The 22927-nt window shown below is 44.3% G+C and overlaps 1 protein-coding gene across 4 annotated transcripts in view; it reads left to right on the top strand.

Moving 5' to 3' along the window:
- Sec31 (COPII coat complex component secretory 31) overlaps positions 1-22927 on the top strand; it is a 111658-nt gene that overhangs the window by 11828 nt on the left and 76903 nt on the right. For 2 of the 4 annotated variants that reach the window (XM_077649467.1, XM_077649465.1), the window contains exons 7-12: positions 515-657; positions 4002-4113; positions 12352-12657; positions 15188-15430; positions 16809-16883; positions 21566-21649. In XM_077649467.1, the coding sequence (XP_077505593.1) occupies positions 515-657; positions 4002-4113; positions 12352-12657; positions 15188-15430; positions 16809-16883; positions 21566-21649 (963 nt within the window). Of the gene's footprint in view, positions 1-514; positions 658-4001; positions 4114-12351; positions 12658-15187; positions 15431-16808; positions 16884-21565; positions 21653-22927 lie in introns of all 4 variants that reach the window. The other 2 variants (XM_077649466.1, XM_077649464.1) reach the window with 1 other exon arrangement.

Below are 22927 nucleotides of genomic sequence, written 5' to 3'. Positions count from 1 at the left end.
CAAGTGGCACATAATAAGTTCACACAAGGAAAAAAAGTTCCTCCACAAAGTACATTCTGCTGCTGGGGAGCTTTATGCTAGCACTAGTGGACGACAGCTTGGCTTTAGTGTGTTGAAATTCTTTTAATGACAAGGATTGAGGCAATGCTTCTGAATTATGCAGGTGCTCACATGCGTGCCTCTCAACCTTAGTGTGGACAAGAAAATGAGAAAGCTTTTCATTGCAAGTGATAAGTTTGTTGTAATCAACTTCTTTTTTTTTTCTTGAGAAGGAGCAAGCTCAAAGCTTTTTGAATTATAGTAGTTTGGTCTCCATCCTCTGCAGAATACAGTAATGGGTTCAAGACAACAGGAATGTGTGAAGGTGCACAATGTTGACCTCAGCCAAAAAATGTGATGCTGCCAAGGCAGTATGGGGGGATTCATGCATTTGATTTAGTTCTGTTACTTAAGCCCTGTGAACTCCAGGTGTGTGTCAGTACGGCGTTGCCTGCACTGTGTTGTATGTGTGCAGGTGCACTGCAAGGCTGTAGCGTGGCATCCTGAAGTGGCTACCCAACTTTGTTTGGCCTCTGAAGATGACCATGCACCCGTTGTGCAGCTGTGGGACTTGCGCTTTGCCACCTCACCACTCAAGACCCTCGAACACCACCAAAAGTGAGTGCTCCATGCATTTCTGTCTCTGCTCGTTTTACTTCAAAATTTACGGAGCCAAAGTCACTGCATCACTTTACGAGAGCCCAGAGTCACTACAGGTCTTGTTTGTAACTGCTGTCATAGCATCTGATAAAATTACTGAAACCCCTGTGTACACAAGCTTTGGGGCATATTAGAGGATGTTATTACATTACAAGTTGACCTTTAAAGAGTATTGCAGTCATATTTGAAAAAAACTTGATGTTTTAGAAAATATCTTTCATGGAGGTTGTCCACAGATATCGTAAAAACCGGACTATAGGTCAGACCGGAATATAGGTCGACCCTCCAACTAACCAGTTCTAAAATAAAAAAAAAATTTAATGGAAAAAGTATCGAAAGACACCTTTACCTCGAAACAAATGCGACTCAACAGGTTGCACAATGGTGACAGTATTTATTTTCATTTACATGTAGCTCGTATGTACACTTGGCCAATTTTTTAACAGTATCGCACGCCCATTGACACGCGTGTTTGTTTCTGGCACACAGAAGTACGGCGCCGTAGAGCAAAGCCCTTCCTCATCATGAATCGCCGCACCCAGGATGGCAAGCCCTTGAATTGCGCCCTCATGAGTCTAGAGGCACGCGCGATCTCTACCGCTTTCACGCAGATGCATTCGGCAGTCATAGGCAGCGATCTTGCACGGAGCTCAACCTTCCCTTCCAATTCTAGATACGCTGCGGTTGCCAGGTCGCCGTGAGTTTCCGCATACTCAATCGCGTTTTTCTTGAAGGCGATGGTGAATTGTCGTTGGCTTCCACTCATTTTGAAACAAAATGTGAAAAACCAGCCTTTAACCACAATAGCTTTGTAACGACGGAAACGCAAAATGGCGGTGCGACAACTGCTGCTGATGGCGATGGTGATGGAGGCTGTTCACTTCAGCCGCCCATTGTTGCAAGACTTCCGTAGTTTTTCCACCAATGATCGGTATACAAGATGGGGGTCGACTTTTTGCCATGGTTTTCTGAAAAAAAGTTCGACCTATATTTCGGTTTTTACGGTAGTTCATCTGGTACATCAATGTAAAATATTTTTATTCTAATGCACTGACATCTAAAATTTTCAACATTTTTTCCTTTCAGTACAAAGTGTGTTGCAAGAGGTTTATAATATAAAATGGATTTAGATTTAATATTTCCGCAGATAAGTCGGCTTTGAATATAAGTCCACCCCCCCGCTCTCAGTCCTCGCTGACAAAAAAAGTTGCTCCAAATATACCGTATTTACACGATTATAATTCGACCTATATTTTTTTTTTAATTTGAAAATCCGAAGTGGTGAAGGTCGACTTACAATTGAAACAAAAGCATAGCATCATAAAGAAAGGTGCACCAAACGAGAAATCGGGGATGCTAGAGCATGGTTACATTTTTGCTGCGCGGCTCCGTCGCATCGCTCTTAGTGCTGACCTTAAGCAGCTGCTACGTCAAGGCGCAGAACCGGCACCCCCGCTCCTTGTTCGGCAGCCGATGGCGGCTATCGATAGGCAGCATACCGGCACCCACCCTCCCCACACGTGGCAGCAGATTGTGGCTGCTGATATGCGACGGCGGCCCGATAACGCTAATGGCGTTCTACTCTTAAGGGGAAGCTTAAGCATCCAATCTTTTTTTTTTACTTTCAACTGCACACTCGGCGCGCAAGGAAGTGTCGATACGTCATGGTGCCACCACTCGGAACGGCAGCAGTGCCGGGGAGTTTTGGTAACTTGCGGAAGAGCCGACACCGCTCACGCATAGTTTCTCTTTAGCTCCCACACATTTCATGACTGCCGGCCGTGCTTTACAAGTTTTTAATGTAGTGCTTTGTCAGTCGTGATTTCTGCTGTGGGTCCAGTAAGCATCCAGTGCTCGCTCACGGCTCTTCAAGATGGCTGTCATTTTTTACGCCGAAGAAATAAACAACTGCACGCCGGGCCGCAAGTTCGATGCTCACAATGGGTGATACAGGTGTGGCAGCTGCAGCGAGGAAATATTTTCAGCTGTTCCACGCACTGTTGTGGTGCAGCTGTTTGCGAAGTGTGGAATTTCGCTGCACGACGACGTTAAAACAACGTGCTGTGAGACCGCAGAAGTGATCACGATGGCAATGTTAGTGAGGATGATGGCGCAAGTGTGGACAGGTAGTACAGTTGACACGAACACCCCCCACCCTCTGTGGTGTGGCATAGTGGCGCATGCAGCTGAAAGCAGAAAGCATGTAACGATGCAGTCACAAGCCCTGCAGTCTGAGGCAAATGGAGATCAAAGGTGATGACTGCACTCTGCCCTGCCTTCCACACTTGCATGTGGCTGACTGACTCGCAGCAAACCGAATGCACGCTTCACAGATTACCAGGAACTTTCTCTCACGCTGTCTACCACTCGTCAGGGAAAGTGGCTGCCAGCGTGAGTGAGCCGGGTGAACGGCGCACAATTTGAGTTTTCATAGTGGAACTGATTTGCACATGATGTGCACTCTAGGTGCAAATGGTGCACTCAAAACTTTGAATTCAGTTTCAGGAGCAGATGTTTGAATTCATACTTCAAATTAATTTGATTTTTTGAAATACTGTCAAATTACTTGCAATTGCGCTATCAAAAAGCACTTCTTATTTTTGTTTTTTGAGCTTTGTATAGTATGGCCATGCGTTAGTAATCACTCGGTAAAGCAGATGTTTTAATTTGTACAGACAATGAAAAATTATTTTAATGGCCTTCTGCAAACAATTGCTGCATATGTTGTAGTTGTCTCCATGAGTACAAGAAGGTGAGAATAAGCTTACTCAGGGACAGTATCCTGTGGCACTGCTGCAGAAGCTACAAGTGCGAGCCTTTAGTTTCCTGATCTGTGTGGTTGACTCATGAGTGCGTCAAAACAGTACACTTGTAGAAGCTGTTACATCGAACTCTTAGCTTCTGATGCAATGCCACAGAAAATTGTCCCCAAGTCTAGTCGGGCTAAACTTTCTTTCCAAAAGAGTGAAGATGTGCACAAAACCAATGCCCTTTCCTGTGTGTGGTGCTAGATAGCAGTGGGTTTATCTTGGGTCCATGTATGTGCATCCTTTGGGGCCTGCTGGCCATCATTACTGAATGAAACCACAAGAATGTGTGCAAGTTAGTATCTTCAGTATAGTATTTCTTTATTAGAGCTGATACTGGCTGACAAAAATGCAACTGAAAGGCATCTCAGACTTCAGTTTCTGGAGACATTTTGCTAAAAAAATGTTCCTTGCTGAGCATGCAGATTTTGTGATTGTAGCTGATACTTGTGAGTTGCTAGTCTGGCTCATCAAACTTGCACATCTTGTTTATAGAGGTGTCCTGTCTATTGCTTGGTGCCCGCAAGACCCAGACTTGTTGCTATCATGTGGCAAGGACAACAGGATTCTCTGCTGGAACCCAAATTCCAATGTACCAGGTGGAGAGGTAAGCCAATTAGTGTCCATTTTCCCCCGCTTTCAAGTTACTGTTGTTCCTATGTAGTGGCATAAAAGGACCTTGAAAACTTACCAAATGCCTTGAAACAGTTAAAGGACTATAGGTACCAGACTTTTGCTTGCATATTTTCTTCTTTCAAATGATGCATTAGACATTAATTACGTGGATCACCATGTGATATTTGCCTATGACCACTAAATAATTCATAATTAAATTTCTTTTTGGCGATGTTTTGGATTTGGTTTCATCAAGTGAACAATATCTGTGATGTGTAGTTGGTCTTTAGGCCACGTGAGACACAAAAAAAACTCCACTATAACTGCTATACAGTTAAAACTCGATTTAACGAAGTTGAGGGGAGCCGTGAATTATTTCGTTAAATAGAGAACTTCGTTAAATTGAATGAGGCATTTCTTGGACACATAATTCAGTACATTCGATTACAGTAAAACCTCGTTAAAATGTACCCGCTTAAACAGTACTTTCGTTTTAAAAGTAGTAAAGTCAAGTCCCCGACTGAGCACCCATTGAACATAATGCATTTTGCATCCGCATAAACCGTACCAGCTTATCGCGGTCGTATCGGTTAGCACGTACCATTTTCACTTTTCGTCGCACTCGCGCGTGACGAATTCACGCCGGTAGCACCGACCCAAAGGACGGTTCGGCTAGCGGCGCAACAATCTTCCCTAAATACCGCCGATGGGACAACAAGCCACACAGCTAATGACAAATTGGCGCCAAAGTTGGTAATCATACAACTAGCGCAATCTTTGGGGGTCCGTATGGTCATCGTCATGACCCCCCGCGCTACTTTCGAGTGGGTAGCGCCAACACCACGACCGGCACCGCTAGCGCGTATGAAAAGAAACAACAAAAATTCTTACTCGACAAGAAAGGCCCGAGGGGACTACAAATTTATTTTCCGCCAAAGAAGTCGGTGATCTTTGCCTGCGTGCGCTTTGTGAGCAACGGCCGCACCGATTTCTCGTAGGTCTGAAGTGCGTCCAGCGCGTCTTCCGTCCCCTCGTGTGCGCCGGCAAAATGTCGCAGCAGATCGAGAGCATCCATCACCTGACCTGGTGTCGGCACGGGAGCTTCGGCACCTGCAGGGTCGTCGGCAGCGTCTTCAGCCGTCACTCCCTCCACGCTTCCTACAAGCCGCAACATATCGGCATCAGTCAAAACTTCCGTTGTGACTGCGTTTGCGTCGGCGTTCACGTAGTCTGAGAAACTTATGCCTGTGGGCACTTCATCCACTGAGCGAAGGTGTTCCCAGGCATCTTCATCCTCGTGCACGGCGCTCGCGCAGTCCGGACCAGCTTCGGCAGTTTCAGGGCCTAGTGTACCGAAACCGGCAGTCCTGAAGCAGTTGACAATTATCGACGGCCTCAATGCTCTCCAAGCCGCCGCCACCATCTCAACCGCCATAAAAATATCTATTTTCGTCTCGCGCTTCAGCTCCAGGTTGAGGAGAACTCTGTCGATGATTCGACGCTTGTATGCGCACTTCACGCTATTAATTATCCCTTGATCCAAGGGCTGAACCACGGACGTTGCGTTTGGGGGGAAGTAGCGGAGCTCCACGCTGGTCAGCTCGACCTCTGCAACGTAGTGGGCCGTGCAGTTATCCAGCAACAGGCACACTTTCCTTTTCTGGCGACACATGTCGCTGTCAAATTCCTTCAGCCATGTAGCGAAAATGGCACGCGACATCCACGCCTTTGAATTGGCAACGTACTTCACAGGAAGCTTTTTGGTGCCTTTAAAACAGCGCGGCCTCGCACTCTTTCCGATGACAAGCGAGTCTCGTTTGTCGGTGCCGTCCATGTTGACGCACAGCAAAAGAGTCAGCCTTTGTTTGCTGTGTTTGCCGCCGTGGCACGCCTGCTTCTTAAGGGCGAGTGTTTTTTTAGGCAGCATTTGGTAGAATAGACCTCTCTCATCGGCGTTGTAGACGTCGCTGGGGGCATATTTTCCCAGAATGTCGGGCACGTTTTCAGACTGCCAGTCGCCGACTACAGCCATGCTTACGCTGCTTGATTCACCGCTAAGCACTTTCCCGACGATGCCGTGTCGTTCTTTGAAGCGCGACAGCCAGCCGGGACTTGCCTTGAACTCGTTGTCGCCCAGCAAGCACGCGAAAGAGCGAGCTTTTTGTTGGAGCAGGTCTCCACTCACGGGAATAGTACTATTCTTCGCCCGCAAATCCATAAACCAGGCGAAGAGGGCCTCTTCCATTTTGCTTTGAGGAGTGGTCTTCAGCGTTTTTTTGCGCGAGAGATTCCCCGACGAAGTGGCACGGAGGATGTCATCTTTCCCTTTCAATATTGTGGAGAGAGTACTCGCTGGAATGCTATGTGATGCAGCCACGTCACATTTCTTCTGTCCACTTGTCAAAGCACGAATTATGTCCGCTTTCTCGTCCAGGGTAAGCCTTTTTCGTTCCTTGCAGGGGTCCATCTGCTAGTCAGGAGGGTTAGCGGCGCGCTTGCTCGCCCACACCACGTCCGCGTTCACGATAGCAAGGCTAGACTGATGGAGGCCTAACAAGCTGAGCTTGACAAAGACGTGCGTTCAAAGGCACGGGGAAATCCGCACAAGAGCGAACACAGAGCACAACACACAAACACACACAAAAAAAAACACGCGAACTGCAACAGCGCCATCTATGAAATGTGGCACGAAACTTTTTTACTGCTGGTGCCATCTCGTGAGCTCGACTCAAAATTAAAACTCGTTTTGCGCCGCGCAGTTTGAAAAAAAGCGACGGGATGAAGATGCTCCGCGCTGTTACCGCTGACTCGCAATCAATAAATTTTGGGGTGCTGTCTACAAAATAGACCAAAAATTAACACTTTTTCACCTTTATTTCTCGAAAAAAGGTTCGTTAAATCGGGACAGATCACGGAATCGGTTTTGTTATTTCGGGTTAGTCAAAGCATTGAACCCTATGGGCGTCTGAGGGGGAATTAGGATACCTTCGTTAAATCGAGATTTTCGTTAAATCGGGTTTCGTTAAATCGAGTTTTGACTGTACATCATTTATCATTCCAGCCCTTGAAGCAGGCTGGTATAAGTGTTGTAGTGAATTAAATGTACATATCAGTGTTCATATACTCCAACATACTGGCAGTTAGAAATTGATGTATAATGATTTTTACCGCAAAATTTGATTTTTAGAATTTTTTTATGGTCGCTACGGAGTGAAAAATCTGCCGGCAACTGTATTCATTCAACTGTACTCAGTGAGCAAGAATTCTTGCAACTGCTGCACTGACTAGCATTTGCAATTACCAAGTTGCCAAAGTGTTTTTCTGTGTTGCATTTGGAGGGAAAAGGCAGTAAATATCTATTCAGACTAATAGTATGACAAAATTTGGTTGCTTTTTTTGTGAGATTCAATGTAAAAAAAATAAAAAAAATGCTCAAGACGAATTGTTTCATGTATCCTTTGGTTAAGATGGACTTTCGCAGCAGCCACGGACCATGGTAACACTGTGCAATGGTACATGTGGCGTGTCCACACAGCACCGTGGAAGAAAGAAAGAAAAAACGACCGATTTAGCTTGGTTAGGCCAAATGCGACATAGGTGTGCGGGCACTAGTTGTTGTGCTTAGTTTAACTTGATGATTAAGGACTCCAGCTTCAGGGTATGATGCGATAGTGTTAATGGGTTAATGCCCATACATATGCGGAATTGGTCATTCTCTACTTTAAATTCATAGAGCGCTCGGAGTCCTCATACCACTCCTGGCACAGTGGTGCAGCGGTTAAGCGATGAGTTGCTGCCTTATGATGGCAGTTACTGCCACCGGTGAGACTTGCAGGACGCAGGTTGCTCTTCCCGAGCAGCCTCTCATGACCACTCAACAATTGAACCATCACGTGCCACGGTGGGCAGTTTGATCACAATCCGACAAGCAGGTTGTGAGTCGTCACATGGTCACGTGATGTAGGTGGCCACCTGCCACCTAGGGCAGGTTGCCTACAACCCGGTACAACAATGGCTGAGCGGAAGCTCAATAATAAAACGCTTGGATTCCAAGAAAGGAAGCACCCCCCCCCCCCCTGTCACAAGATTGCTTCCTTGCACCTTTGTGCAAACGTGTGGGGAAGTTGTCTTGCAAGATTGCAACTTCTTAGGGGAAAGGTTTCTTGCAGTGTGGTGGTGAAGGCAGAGCACCTTCGCGCCTGCCTGTGTGCAGTGCAGAGATCGACGAGGCCAGATGTCTACATCATGCATGCTTAACATGACACGTTTCCTTTGTAGGACTAATAAGCGTGTAGGCATGGGGTGCACCATACTTGTTTACTTACGACTTAGGCAGTTGGAAGTTGAATTTTCTTCTGACTCATCTTAGCAGCAAGCATTCTTTTGATGCAGAGGTGGTGAGATATTGGCGCTGTGTGCGCATTGCATGCGATGGATGGAAAAGCATGTGTGCGCCTGCTTGTAGAGTTGGTAGCATTTTGTGGAAGGAGTCAGATAAGAGAGAGATGCACAACTACCCTGCAGGGCACCCTTAGAGGATTTGGAGCCGAGGGGAAAACAAAAATCATAAACTTCACACAAGTAGTGGTCGCTGTGGAAGAGCCAAAAAGATGGGGACAAACGAAAAGAATGCCGTTTTCAGGTAGGATAGTAGGAGCTTGTTGCATGCCCTCGCTGTTCAGCTCACTGAATTCATGGATATATAGGCAGTACAGTATGCTTTCCCTCTGCAATTATCCTCTCATTGCAAGGTCATTTTATTGTTTTTTTTTGTAATGTATACTGTATTTACTCATGTAATGAATCCCCCCCCCCCCCCCCCCCAACACACTTTTGTCAGAAAGAATCAACTTTTTTTTTAAGCGTTAGCTTTTCTTAGCATGTGCCTCAGTCTTGCGCCGTCCACTACACAGACCTTGGGAGCGCTCCAAGATGCTGTGTGCTGATAACATCATGGCATGTTTACCTTTTGATGAGAGCTCTTGCGGGGGTGGCACGCTTGGCGAACTTGACAGGGTGTCAAGACACCGTGCACACTTGACAGAAGCGCCGGCGGTTGTGGTGGCTTGCTTGGGGCCATTGTACGCTTGTAAAGCCAGCAAGATCTCGAGCATCGGAGAGGAGAGTAGCAGTTTAAACCAGAACCCTATGAAACATGCTCTACACTGAAATGCTATGAAGGAAGCAGGACCTTTAGACCCGCAAGCGATTTGGCGAGCTCGAGATCAGGAGCAAAAATTCCTGACCCTCTCTCACACCACAGCTAATGCTTAAATGTTTGCATTACACACTTGTAACTGCCCTGCGAATTTTTTTTTCACCTTGCGTAAAAAACGTGCACTTGATATTAAGGGCATGTGCATGTTGCATGTTCAGCATGTGCGCTTTATCTCGGCGCAATTGCCCGGTGCCATCAACTATCACAGAACTGTTGGATGGTGCTGTGATACAGCAAACTCCTTTCGCAATGATTGATGCTTAACGTCGGCAACACGAAACACTGCTGACCACATGCTTTTGTTGATGAATAGACGATAGACGGGCGGGCAGATATGCGGAAGAACGTATGTTACGAAATTTCAACTCTTGCAATAATATCAGTAAAAACTTTTTTCCTCGTAATAAACCTTGCCCCTAAATTGATGTCAATTTTTCTGGAAAAATGTGGGTTTATTACATGGGTGATTACAGTATTTGGACACACCTAGCATGTTCACATTTGGGGGGGCACATCTGTTAAGATGATCATCTGGTAACATGAACAGATTTTTATGGTCTCTTCAGTTCATCTTAAAGGGAGTCTAAGGGAGAAAGTGAGCAACACCTTAGAAAAGTGGTAGGGTTTTAACGTAGTTAATCCGAGTAGACGTGTGAAAGTATGTGTTTAGCCTGGCCGGCTCATGGTTTTGGTTTGCTCAGTCGTCGGCACGTCTGGTGACGATATTGGTTCAGCTGATCTGTTAATTTCGCACATGGAAGTTGATGAAGATGACAGTGTGCAATGCTCAGCGCAAGAGTGTGTTGCAGTTTAAAAACGAGCCGTAATCGGCTGCGGTGATAGCATAGTATGCAGTGGCCAGCGAAACTGATCTGCTCACACTGCCGCGGGTTCAAAACCCAGTTGCGGCAATATATATATTTTTTTCTGCATGAGCTGTTGCTATGCTAGGTTTGGCCAAGGTCACCCTTCCATTGGCTACAGCTGGCACGATGCTCCTCAAAATGTACCTGAGCTTCCTCTGATTAGCTGTAGCTTGCGCAACACTCCTCCGAACTAGCCCAAGCTTACCCAAGTTACTGTGAGGCTTCACACGAGATTATTGGTGGGGACCGCAATAAGTAATGCTTTCACACTAAAAGGTGAAGGGCATAAGTGAGCAGGCATTGTGTGGGAAAAGGCATTGAAAGGGAGAATAGAAAGAAAAAGGGGACAATTCACCTTTTTCACATGGCTGCTGTGCGCATGTGTTGTACCTCTTCTCCTCCAGCTCTACTGGTTGAAAACAAAAACTGCCAGCTCCTGCTGTGCATGTGCAGTTCATGTCAGTGACAGGCGCTTGCAACAGGTGGCAGTAGCTGTCAAGCACGCGCTTGCCACTTAGCAGGTGCTGCAGCTGGCTCCTCGCGGAACCATATTGCACCTGTTCTCTCCCACATGCGTTTTTTTTTTTTTTCCACCAGTAGCAAATTTTTGCTACTCCCTAGGGGTTGCTACAGTTTGTGAAAAAGGTGGATTGCAATGACAGAGTGTAGCCAAAAAGTACAAAATGATGATGTGAAGGATCCATGGTGCAGCTTTGTGCTGAGAAAAAAAAATGCACCTGGAAGTATGTGTTCAAAAAAGTAATATGTGCAGAAGAAGACAGTGAGCGTAAGGACGACCAAAAGAAAGAGCAGCAGGTGGTAATGTACAGTCATGGGCAAAAGTTTGCAGGGTACGGATTCATGCGAAAAATTCATTTCTTGTTAACTGGCTAGAAAATCAGCTGGTATATTTTGTTCCAGCGGATGGGCCATTCATGTCTCCTCAGTAATCTGATTTCAATTGACCTGTTTTGCTTGACTATGCTGGAATAGACTTTCTGCCGCAAAGCCCCATCCCGCAAACTTTTGTCCGTGACTACATAGTACAGTAGAATCTCAATCATACTAATTTCAAGGGGTCATGAAAAATGCTCGTATCATACAGAATTCATATCATCCAGTATTCATATCATCCAGAATTCATACCATTTGAAATTCGTATCATCCAAAATTCGTAACTTCCAAAGTGAACACAATTCATATGCAGAATTTACACAGACCTGTTTCCTACTGACCGGGTTTATATACGGCCACGCGCCACTGATGACTTGAAACGTCGGCAATGTACGGGCCATGCGATGCTACTGATTCGCGACGTCACCACTGTGCTGGTCGCGCGCTGCCACTCACTGTTTTAGTGATAGCGACGTCGGTGATGTACGGGATGCACGCCACCGCTCACTACTCGTAGTGCACATCACGCGACTGGTGATCACATCACGCGACTGGTGCCCGGCATCGGCGATGTACGGGCAAGTACTTGGTGCTCGAGGGTGCAGTCACGGCTCGCGCGTTTCGTATTATCCTCAGTGGGGCGGGGTGTTGTTCGTAACATCTGTATTTCTGCCCATTGCACACAATGCACTCTGGCCAGGGCATTTTATGAATTCGTATCATCCCGAAATTCGTATCAGTCGGGATCGTATTATCAAGGTTCTACTGTAGTACATAATGTACAGTCGTAAACAAAACTTTACAGCATGCATGTATTTGGCAACAAATACATTGTAGCACTGCCTTGCGACCCAGTCCTATGGTATTGATACGAGTGGCTTAAGTATGCATGTCATCTTTTATACTTGCGTCGACTGCTGTACCGACTGTGCTGAAATATGCCTGTGCTGAAATAAACCCACATCCTGTAAACTTTAGATGCTGGCTGTATGTATGAATGTTCTCAAAATTTTGTATGCTTCATGTTGCAGACCTTTCTACAGTGAAGCCCTATGGGTGCTATGGGTGATGACATAAAGGGGATTTTTTGGTGGGGAGGGGGCTAACGCATCTGCAGTCTCCACTCATGAGTGAATGTGGTTGTCATCCTGGAATGCCCATAGTTGAGCTTGTGGCTGAGGCAGCACTCTGATTATCTGACTGTGATAAAGTCTGTTGGGGAGATATCAATGGAATCTTCCGGTGTATGCAGGTGGTGTGTGAAATTCCAACTGGTAACCAGTGGAACTTTGATGTGGCGTGGTGCCCACGTAACCCAGCGGTCATCTCGAGTGCCTCCTTTGATGGCCATGTTGGCATCTATTCGCTGCTTGGTGGCCAGCAGCAGGCCCAAGCGAGTTCTCGGCTGGCTGAATCCTTTCCCGGCGCTGACACGCTCGCCCAGTTACCGCCAGCATACCAGCAACAACAGCAGCAGCAGCTTCAGCAGCGTGGTGGCACCATCTCGCTCCTCAAGCCACCCAAATGGCTGCGCAAGCCTGTTGGTGCTTCCTTTGGGGTTTGTGCATTTTATGACCTTTCTTGGAACTGCTACATTATTTTGTGCTCTTGTTTGCATTTGCTTATGTTTGCTGTTAAGCTTGCTTGAGAATTCCGCAATAGCATATGCACTGTGTAGGACAGGGGTTCTCAAAGTAGGTTCCATAGAACCCTTGAGTTCCCTAGGCACCTTAAGTCATGCATGCCTTAACCTTCACCTTTCTCTTCACCTGCTATATAGCAATTATTGTAGAATGTTTCACTGCGGAGGTAATCATGATTGAATTTGGGCATTTTTCGAGGGGCCATGCATCTCCATGCTGTATTTGGTATGCATGTTAAGCAGAAAGAGACAGAAGTCCTTACACATGGGGTTCCTCAGCACTTTATGAAAGCCATTTCAAAACAAAGAGACGCCGACCAGTAAAACGAAAAAATTGTATTGACGTTTCGGCGCCCAGAACGGGGGCCTTGTTCACAATGGAAACACACCAAGAGGGTTCGTCTTTTTAAAAGCTATAGTAATCGCCGTAAAGATCGCGCGTAAATCGGGTTAAGGTTGCCCTCGTTACGATTAATCCTCATTACGAGGGCAATCTTAACCCGATTTACGCGCGATCTTTACGGCGATTACTATAGCTTTTAAAAAGACGAACCCTCTTGGTGTGTTTCCATTGTGAACAAGGCCCCCGTTCTGGGCGCCGAAACGTCAATACAATTTTTTCGTTTTACTGGTCGGCGTCTCTTTGTTTTGAAATGTATCCCCCCGGCCAGACGGGATTCCGTCACACTCTCGACTTTATGAAAGCCACTGGTGTTCCATGAAGGTGAAAAGATTGAGAACCGTTTGTAGAGGGTGATGTAAGCAGAGCAGTTAAAGTAGATAATATTGTACTCATGGGGACCGATAAAATGATAAGAAAAGTGTATCTATCTTTTGCCGATGCTATTTAATACCTGCTGTTATGTGGTGGTAGCTGTGTCCTCATTACCAAAAGATTTGTACCCTTACCCTGAAGTGGATGTAAAATAATATGACAGTTCAGTGTCGTGCATCGAATGTGTGTAAATGGTGTCACTAAGGCAGCTTATGAAGTGGGGATGCAGCTTTGAAATTCGTAAAACAGGCGAAAAAATTGATTTTTTGAAAATTGTTGTATTCGCCTGTATGCCTTGTTTTTTGTGCTGTAATATTTTCATTGCTGAAATTGACTGGGAAGTACTCTAAAAAAATTCATATGTGAACCTCGGCTGCTTCGCATTGCAGGGAAACGCTCGAACAATGGGCCTTTTTTTTTTCGATATTGCCTAGATGACTCACCTTGCTGAGGAGATTTCTTCACTACTGTTTTATTTATCTTGATCTCATTTGTTTTGTTTGTTGCACTCTTAGGACTATATTGCAGGTCAAGACATTCTTTGTTTTTAAAATTTGTGAATTTTAAATTTCTTGTATGAAGTTTTCTTCCCACTCTAGATATGTTAATGGACACTGCGTCACAAAAATTCAAAACCAAAATTTGGGCTTTGTGAAAAAAAAATTCTAAAAATGTCTTGACCTGTAACACGCCAGTAGGAATACAATGAGTGTTGAGCCAGCCTTCTGCCACATTTTCCTAACTCTAGCCTTTTTACAAGAATCAGAGGAAATATATATATATATTGGAAAACAATTTCCTGGTGATATAACAGCGAAATTTTGTGAGAGTAGTCAAAATGATTTTGAATATGCTAAAAAAATTTCATGTGAATACATCAAGAAATGAATAAAATTTTGCTGATGCCTGCGTTATTAATAAACGGGTTTTTGAGCACCTGCTATTATTGGAGCAGTATTATACTACATCATGCTTTTAACTAGTTTTAATGCTTTAAAGAGGGTAAAAATACCGGGGGCACTTAAGTCTGCTTACGTGCTATGAATGCAAAAGCATTGTGCACTACTGCTGTGTCTGTTGGTGCATTTGTGTAACTTAGTTCACATTGGCCACCAAACCGCACACCACTCGGGTTAATGCCCACATATGCAGAATTGGTCACTCTCTACTCAACATCCACAGATCGCGGCGAGTCCTCGGACCACTACCAACGCAGTGGTGCAGCGGTTATGCGATGCACCACTGCAACTGACAGGTGGCTGTTGCTGTCACAGCCACCTATAGGGATTGTGCGACTCATGTTGCTCTTACCGAGCAACCTCTCGCGCTGCTGGCACGACGCTCCTCTGAATTTACCCAAGCTTACCTGAGCTTTCTCCCATTGGCTGCAGCTTGGGCGGTGTCCTCCGAACTTACCCAAGTTACTTGGTAACTTGGGTAAGCTCGGGTAAGTGTCTACACTTTCTGTCCACACATTTATATTTTCTGTGAACGTCATGCATGAGCCAAGTAATGTTTGTACAATAATAAATTGGCAAAAACAGCAGTGCACTTGGCTAACGTTTTACTTCTGGTGGGGTTTTCCAGAGATATGGTTGTGTTCTCTTATGGTGGGCGGCTCCTCATCTCAGTGTCAACAGGTAAAATGCAACTTTTGGGTTGTTATTGCAGTTTGGAGGCAAGCTGATTTCATTTACCAAGCAGCAGCACCAGCAGCAGCAGCAGTCGTCTGGAGGTGCCCCTTTGGCTCAGCTGATCCACATCAGTCAAGTAGTAACAGAACATACCCTGATGGCCCAGTCAGCTGAATTGGAGGCTGCACTGAGCACGGGCGCTTTTGCTGACTTTTGCCAGCGCAAGGCTCAAGACTGCCATGAAGACCCTAATCTCAGGCTAGCCTGGTCCTTCATTCAGGTGTGTGCAGCTTGACATACTTTCATACATTGGATGTCTACCACTGGCTGTGTTGTGGTACTTAGACACGGGCGTGCTATTTTCTTCGCATGTTTTTCTGAGATTGTTAGAATCAAGCTGATATGCTGTGTCATTCTTTTATTTAAAGTTCTAGCTCAGGTTGCCTGTGGCATATGATGTTCGTCTGCTGATTTCGGGAGCTTCTGTTGCACTCAGGTCACAAATTGCCATGTGTAACTTTATCGTAAGCAAGAGGACCTACTCACCATGATCTGCAAGTGCCTGAAGGCTTTAGCGTACAGTAGCCGACGGATAATTCGGACTTGTAGGATATTTCGGACTTCAATGAGGCGCCGTCAGTCATCCTATAGAAGCGCATAGATATTCGCGACGGATATTTCAGACTTTAAAAGTCCGAAAGTTTGATTTTTCGGACTAATTTCAATTGGCACTGACAACGCACAGCACACGGGCACCTTTGCATTTCGCCTCTATAGAAACGCGGCCGCCACCGTTGGGTTCGAGCCTGGGTACATTCGTCACTTGGGTTTCTCCGACCGCGTCGACCGAGTGGCGCTCTGTCTTCACGAAGTTACATCTGTTCGCCGTTTTGTGATTGGGTCCGGCGGTTCCACCATTTTGAACGAAAAGTGCCTTGTCCTTGCGTGTCTTTGACGAGCGGTGTGGTGCACACCCAGGTTGTGGACAACATGGCCCCGCCGGTGCCGCCGGGTCTGTCATAGAAGCGTGGGTAGTATTCAACTGAACGCCGTGACCTTGCTGTCTAGCGTGTACAGTGAAAGTACAACTTTGGTGCAAATATAGTCGCAAATCGTCGCAAGCAAGAGAAATTTTCCGCAAGGTGAAATCGGTGACTTTAAAGCCGATTTCATCTCAATAAAGTGATTTTTTTGTACTTCACAAATTTTTCAGACTGTTTGATTATCCGGACCATTTTTCGGTTCCCTTCAAGTTCGAAAAATTGCTCGGTGACTGTATAAGGTGTGCTTGAGGAAACCACACTTTCTGTATTTGCTATTAACGCCTCCACCAAAGCTACTTCAACAAAGCTTGTAATGGGGCAAGATGGTGCGTAGCTTTTGGAAAAAATAATAGCACAAAAATGACACACAAAAAGGCCAAGAAAGGCGCCATTCTTTTTTCCAAAACCAAAGCTACTATCATGCTAGCATTGTGCATAACATTCCTTTTTCATCTCGTTTTGGCAACGTCAACTGTTAATGTAGTATTCGTGATGTCTCCTCCCCTTTTTTCTTATGTGGTTAAGGATTTCATAGCTGAGAGCATGGTTGCAGCATCCATGACATCTGGTATATAGATGACCTCAACTCTAATTTTTGTTTGCTTTTCTTTGCAGGCTAACTTTGAGACATCTCCGAGGGCAAAAATGCTTTCACTCCTTGGCTATGACCCTGATGATGTGACAAGCCAGGTACAATTTGTCTTCTATGCTTCGTGCTTAACTTTCTTGTCAAAGCGTTTGCAATTTTGAAACTTTGGTCTTTTTATAAATAAATTTCGCTTTGTAATTCACTTAAGAACACACCTCTTTGTAAATAAATTTCGCTAATTCAATTAACAGCACACTTGCTATCAGCGATATATTTTAGCTCTTGTAATGCTCCCAGATATTTGACATAGCATGCAGGGTTAGTGGTATGGTATGGCAAGAATATTGAGGGTCGCACTGAAGTTCACTATTTTGCATTACAAATATGGGTTGGACTTTTAATTTTTTATTTTTTGAAAATCGTTGGAAATTTCTGGCGCTTATTCTAGAACACAGTTTGCATTTCTTTCGGCGACTATTATTTTGTATGGATGAATTACTAGTTTCTTTCCGTGACAAAGTGGTATTCATGAGTGGTAGTAAGCCATTTAGTGAATATTTTGAATACTTCTGGCATACAAAAAAGGTTGAACAGCACAACAGGCATTTGAACGCACAAGGCCACTACATGAAAAAAAAAGGGAGAGAGTATTGAAGCTTCATCATGCTAACTGAAGCTATGTCGACGTCCTGCAAAAATGGTGATCAGAAATTGGGGTAGTCAACTTGCACGTGGAGCTGATGTATTTTTGATGTGTGAGACCTATCTATGAAGCCCCAGACTACTGGTATTAAAGAGGGTTCGGAGGTGAATTTAATTTTTTTGGAATAGAGCGATGATATCTGGCAGCCTTTTAAGAAAGTGCACTAAATTGATTTATCTTATGGGGTTTAACATCCCAAAGCGACTCAGGCTGTGAGGGACGCCATAGTGGAGGACTCTGGGTAATTTAGACCACCTGGAGTTCTTTAACGTGCACTGACATGGTGCAGTACGCAGGCCTCTATCATTTCGCCTCCATCGTAATGCGACCGCCGTGGCTGAGATCGAACCTACATCTTTTGAGTCAGCAGCCGAGCATCGTACAGTCATGGACAAAAGTTTGCTGGATATGGGTTCACAAAAGACAAAATTTCTTTCTGAGTAGCTTTGCTATAGCCATTAAGCTGATACTTCTTCCGGCAGATGAACAACGCATTTCCCCTCCGATATTTCTACAATTTGCAGGTGCCGCCGCAGTGGCTCAGTGGTTATGGTGCACGGTTGCTTACTCTAAAGACGCAGTTTTGATCCTGGCCACGGCAGTCTCATTTCGATGGAAGTGAAATGTTGGAGGCCCGTGTGCTATGTGATGTCGGTGCACGTTAAAGAACCCCAGGTGGTCGAAATTACCCGGAGCCCTTCACTATGACATCTCTCGTAGCCTGAGTCACTTTGGAACATCAAACCACATTAAGAGAAAAATTATATCATTCGCACTGACTTTCCTTTGCCTCGTGACTGAGCATAGAGCTGTACTTGTTGAAGGAAATGCCTGAAAAAAGTAACGAAAGTTAAATGATGGAACCGGCTGACAAAACACAACTTGACTTTTAAAAACTTGGCCATCATGTTATCTTTGGGTTGTTGTGCAGGGTTGGTCAGTAAGGCAAGGCATCACTTGGTCTGAGTGTTGACTGCAGTGATGGAACTGCAGCTGAAAAGTTACAGGAGCCAGAATATAACACACATTTGTGACGCTTATGCATGGTTTTGCATCAGGTGCCGTTACATGCAGTGGAGAAACCTTGTTAACCAAGTAACTGCCTTAAGCAAGTGATGATAGTGAATCAACAGTGCTACATTAACAAACGCCATTTGGCGAGGACGTTTAGCCGTTTAGTATGCTAAGACATGCAAGGTAGCGGCACAGTTTACTTATTTATTTATTTATTTATTTATTTATTTATTTATTGCAAAGGCATTATAGCAGAGGGGAATGGCACACTTTTCATATGCAGGTAAGGCCAAGAAAACAAAAAATACACTGACAAAAAATAAATAAAAACGTGTTCATGCGCACACTCGTGCACACATGCATGCACACAGAGAGACAGACAGACAGACAGAGAAGAGGACAATTGTAGGTCCGGCCACACATCTGATGTGAATAAGTGGAACTGGCTTTCAGTGGAGCATTCAACAATGCCAGCAGGTAATCTGTTTCAGTCACTGATCGTCAGTGGAAAAAATAAATTTTTTAATGCATCTGTCTGACATTTAATCTCATGGATTTTTCACTGACGATCAAGTTGTCTGGATAAAAGGCATCAGAATGCACAACTGCGAGCGTTAATCCAGCGGTATCACCATCTCACCCCACCCCTGGCTTCTGCACCTTGTTAATTTCTTTCTTTGCCTGAATGTAACACTAGCCAGCTGCCTGTGACTTGAATGTCAAGTATACTGACCTTTTTTGGTTAAAACGGAATTTTGAAAAATGAATTATGTGTACTTTTATTTTTTCTGTTTAAACTGAAAAGTCCAGCCCTTAATTGCAAACATCTCAGCTTTCCAGATAAGTAGGTAAACTAACATTTCTTCATGACTTAATTCCTTAAGATGATATTGCTTGTTATTTATTCTTCTTTCATTGCAATGCTTGGGGATAATTAATATCAGTCTCTGGTTAGACATCCCGACTGTCAGAGGAGATTTGTAACATGTGAACTCTTATGGTGTCATAGTATCTGTGAACTTATTGAACTGTTTGTTTTTTTCTCATCAGGTGCCCAACTGAAGCTTTGCTTTTCAAAATCCCCTCCAAAACGAAATACATACAGTGGAATTTAGTAAAACTTGCTTAATTTGAACGTCTGGATTGAAGCTCATGCTTTTTTCCCACAAGCATCAAGTGTATTAAAGGCTCCCTTTATTTCGAGGCCCATGTATTGTGTGATCATCAGGTGCCCAACTGAAGCTTTGCTTTTCAAAATCCCCTCCAAAACGAAATACATACAGTGGAATTTAGTAAAACTTGCTTAATTTGAACGTCTGGATTGAAGCTCATGCTTTTTTCCCACAAGCATCAAGTGTATTAAAGGCTCCCTTTATTTCGAGGCCCATGTATTGTGTGATGTCAGTGCAGTTAAATGCCAGGTGGTTGAAATTATCCGGAGCCCTCTACAATGGTGTCCCTCATTACCTGAGTCACTTTGGGCTATTAGACCCCCTAAAACCTAAACCTTTATTTCAAACTCAGCATAATTCAAACAAATTTCTGGTCCCCTTCGAGTTAAAATTATTGAGAGTTGACTGAGCTTGAATGATTCCTATTAAGCACCTTCCATAGAAGCGTAAGGAATTTAGGCTCCCAAATGTTTGGGATCAAAGCATCTTCCTGTGCTACTCTATTATTCTCCTTGCTGTTTGCAATTTGCTTGGTAAAAATTTTATGTATTTTTTTTTTTAGTTTTGTCACAGCTAGGTTCTACTGTATTGTCATTACATGTGTTTGTTTTTTTGCCTTGTGGTGAAACTAGTTGTTGGGGGTATGTTACGCATTTTTGTGTACATAAATGTGTAGCACATGGCAATCTTTAGCACACGTTCTTACTAACTTTGTATTGCCATCTGGCTATTGCTGCCTCGTATCCAAGTCTGAAAACACAACTTTGTTGCATTATTCTTGTTTGCTGATGGTGTTCTTTGTGGGCTTCTGCAATTTTAATGGGAGTAAGATGCAAAAATTCTCTTGCCTAAATCCTTTAGTGCACACTGAGAACCCTTTGAGAAATAATTAGTCCAACAATCTCAATTACATTGCCTTTTGAAGTCTAAGTGTTGTTTTGGGACATGCACTTCTGAGTTTCTCTGTGAGCTTTTGGAAGCTGGTAATTTCAGTGGTGCTAGTAGGGATTTTCTAATAACATCATTTACTGTCAGAGCTCTTTGGCAAGTTTTTTCAGGAATTTTGGTGCTTAACGAAATGCACCATGAAATATCGCATGAATGTTAATCTACTGTAATACTGTTGTACTGAATGCAGATAGTTTCTCAGTGATGAGCACCACTTGGAATATGAAGTGTAAAGACTTCCTGTAAATGTAATATGGAATTGTGTTGTTGAGTGCAAACCATGCAATGTTCTGTGATGGCCCTCTCATAAGAGCAGCACTCTCGTACAATTGCAGTCTTACACGCTTGGGAAAGTGGTCTGGTACCGCTGGTGAGGGCAAGATTGGATGTGGCCCAAGTATACTGCATTCAATGATATGTGGAGCAAAAGCATGATGACATTGGCAGGTGCCCTGTGCTGCAGTAAGGCACCACACCAGATAAGGTGTCACACAGAGAAAACATGCGAGGTTCGGTCCTTAGTGCCACCGGGTACCCACCAGTGAAAAAATGGGTGCAAACTCTCCCTTGGTCTGGTGCTCGGCTTCTTTGAGATGAAGTGCTTAGACAGTGGGTCTTTGACCTCACCTTGAGTGAACAAAAAAATACCATGTGCCATGGCGCTCTCCAGCCGCAGATGCCCTTGTGCCATAAAAATTCATCATCATCATCAAAGAGAAAACGTGCCTGAAGTGATAGCTCTAGAGTATCGCCCCCAGCTGTTTTTTTTTTTTTAGGGCTGTACTGCGACACAAACCACACCTGTCTTAAAGAAACTTATTTTTGGCATGCTGCTTTTGCAGCCTATAGTAAATGAAGTCTGTCTTTCTGCATCATGTGACCCGTCCACATCAAAACCTGCATAGTGCTCTTAGAGTGGTTGCTCTTTACATTTTGTCTTGACTAGTTGTCTGTGACTGGCCAGGAGTCTGAAGATACAGATGACCAGGACCTTTCCAATGACATTGGCAGTGTGTCGCTCAGTGCAACGGTAGTATGTATTTTCATGATTGTGTCTTGTCTATTCTTTGTTGTCGCCTTTGCATGAATCTGCTTCCTGTGTTCTGGGTAGTTGAGATCACTACATTTGTAGTGAACCTGTAATGCTTTGCGTTGCGGAATCCTGACTTACAGCTGTATTCTTAGAATTGGTCATTATGAGTTCAAATTTTTTGTGGGAGCATTCAATGACAGTGTGCTCGGCTTAGGGCATGTTGAGGCAGAATAAGTGCTACAATGAAATGCAGGCCCTGCCTTTACAAATGCAAACTCATTCCAGAATTGAAAAAGAAGTGTGCCATGGTTAGACAAAGGACATATGTAAAGCATAAGCTTTGTTACTAGCTGCGTTTCTTTGCTAGCACCTTACAATTGGCAATAGGAGTGAATGCAGACTGCCTGCTTGTGATAATTGCCTAAAACTTTAAAAATTGGTGTAAATGAATAGCACTCACTTGAATGCTTGCTTTTGGTAACGCTGCATGACTGCTTGCAGCAGGAAGCTTTGTGAAATGAGTTTGATCATGGTAGAAAAGAAGCCTTGATGGAGGTGGCCATAGCATTAGGAAGGCCGTGAGAGTCTGTTATGTTCATTGGACTTTTCACAGATGCCTTTGTAGCAGAAAGATTAGTTATTAAGTGTTGCACACCACAACAGGTTTTGAAAAACAGTAGTGGATAAACTTGCACTGAGAAATTCTTTAGTGCTGCTAAATGGCACCTGTGATGTTGCAGTAGATGCTTTAATTGGATGAGAAACATGGTATGTGCAAGTTTTACCTTGTGACAGAAAACTAAGTGTGTGAATATGGAATTTTTAATTGCAAAATAAGTGCTATATATATAATATTTGAATGATTGAGTATTTTTTATCAGTTCTAATATTAATACTGATATAGTTTACATTTTCTAACAATTCCCTTTTCAAAAAATGTGGTAAATTTTAAGAGTTTAGTACCACTGGATTTGGTAAGGCGGTGCGAATATTTGAACGTTTCAAATATTGAAGTGAATACTGGGGTATTTGATGCGGGCTTCGAAGCGAATAGCAGTATTCAAAAACTTTAAATATTTTCGAAGTTTGGGAATTTAGACAAAAGAAGCTACTGAGAGAAGCAGTCGATGGTCTTATGCACGCTGTGACACTTCAGTGCGATCACACTGTGCTGAATGTCTGCATGTATCGTGCACACAGCGCGGCGGCTGTGTCCACTAATTCTGCCTTCAACGGCTGCGTCCACAAACTCAGCCTTCGATGGCTGCACTGTTG

The sequence above is a fragment of the Amblyomma americanum genome, chromosome 1, assembly GCF_052857255.1.
Source record: "Amblyomma americanum isolate KBUSLIRL-KWMA chromosome 1, ASM5285725v1, whole genome shotgun sequence".
Classification (NCBI taxonomy): Eukaryota; Metazoa; Arthropoda; class Arachnida; order Ixodida; family Ixodidae; genus Amblyomma; species Amblyomma americanum.
This window is presented reverse-complemented; position numbering and strand designations above follow the sequence as displayed.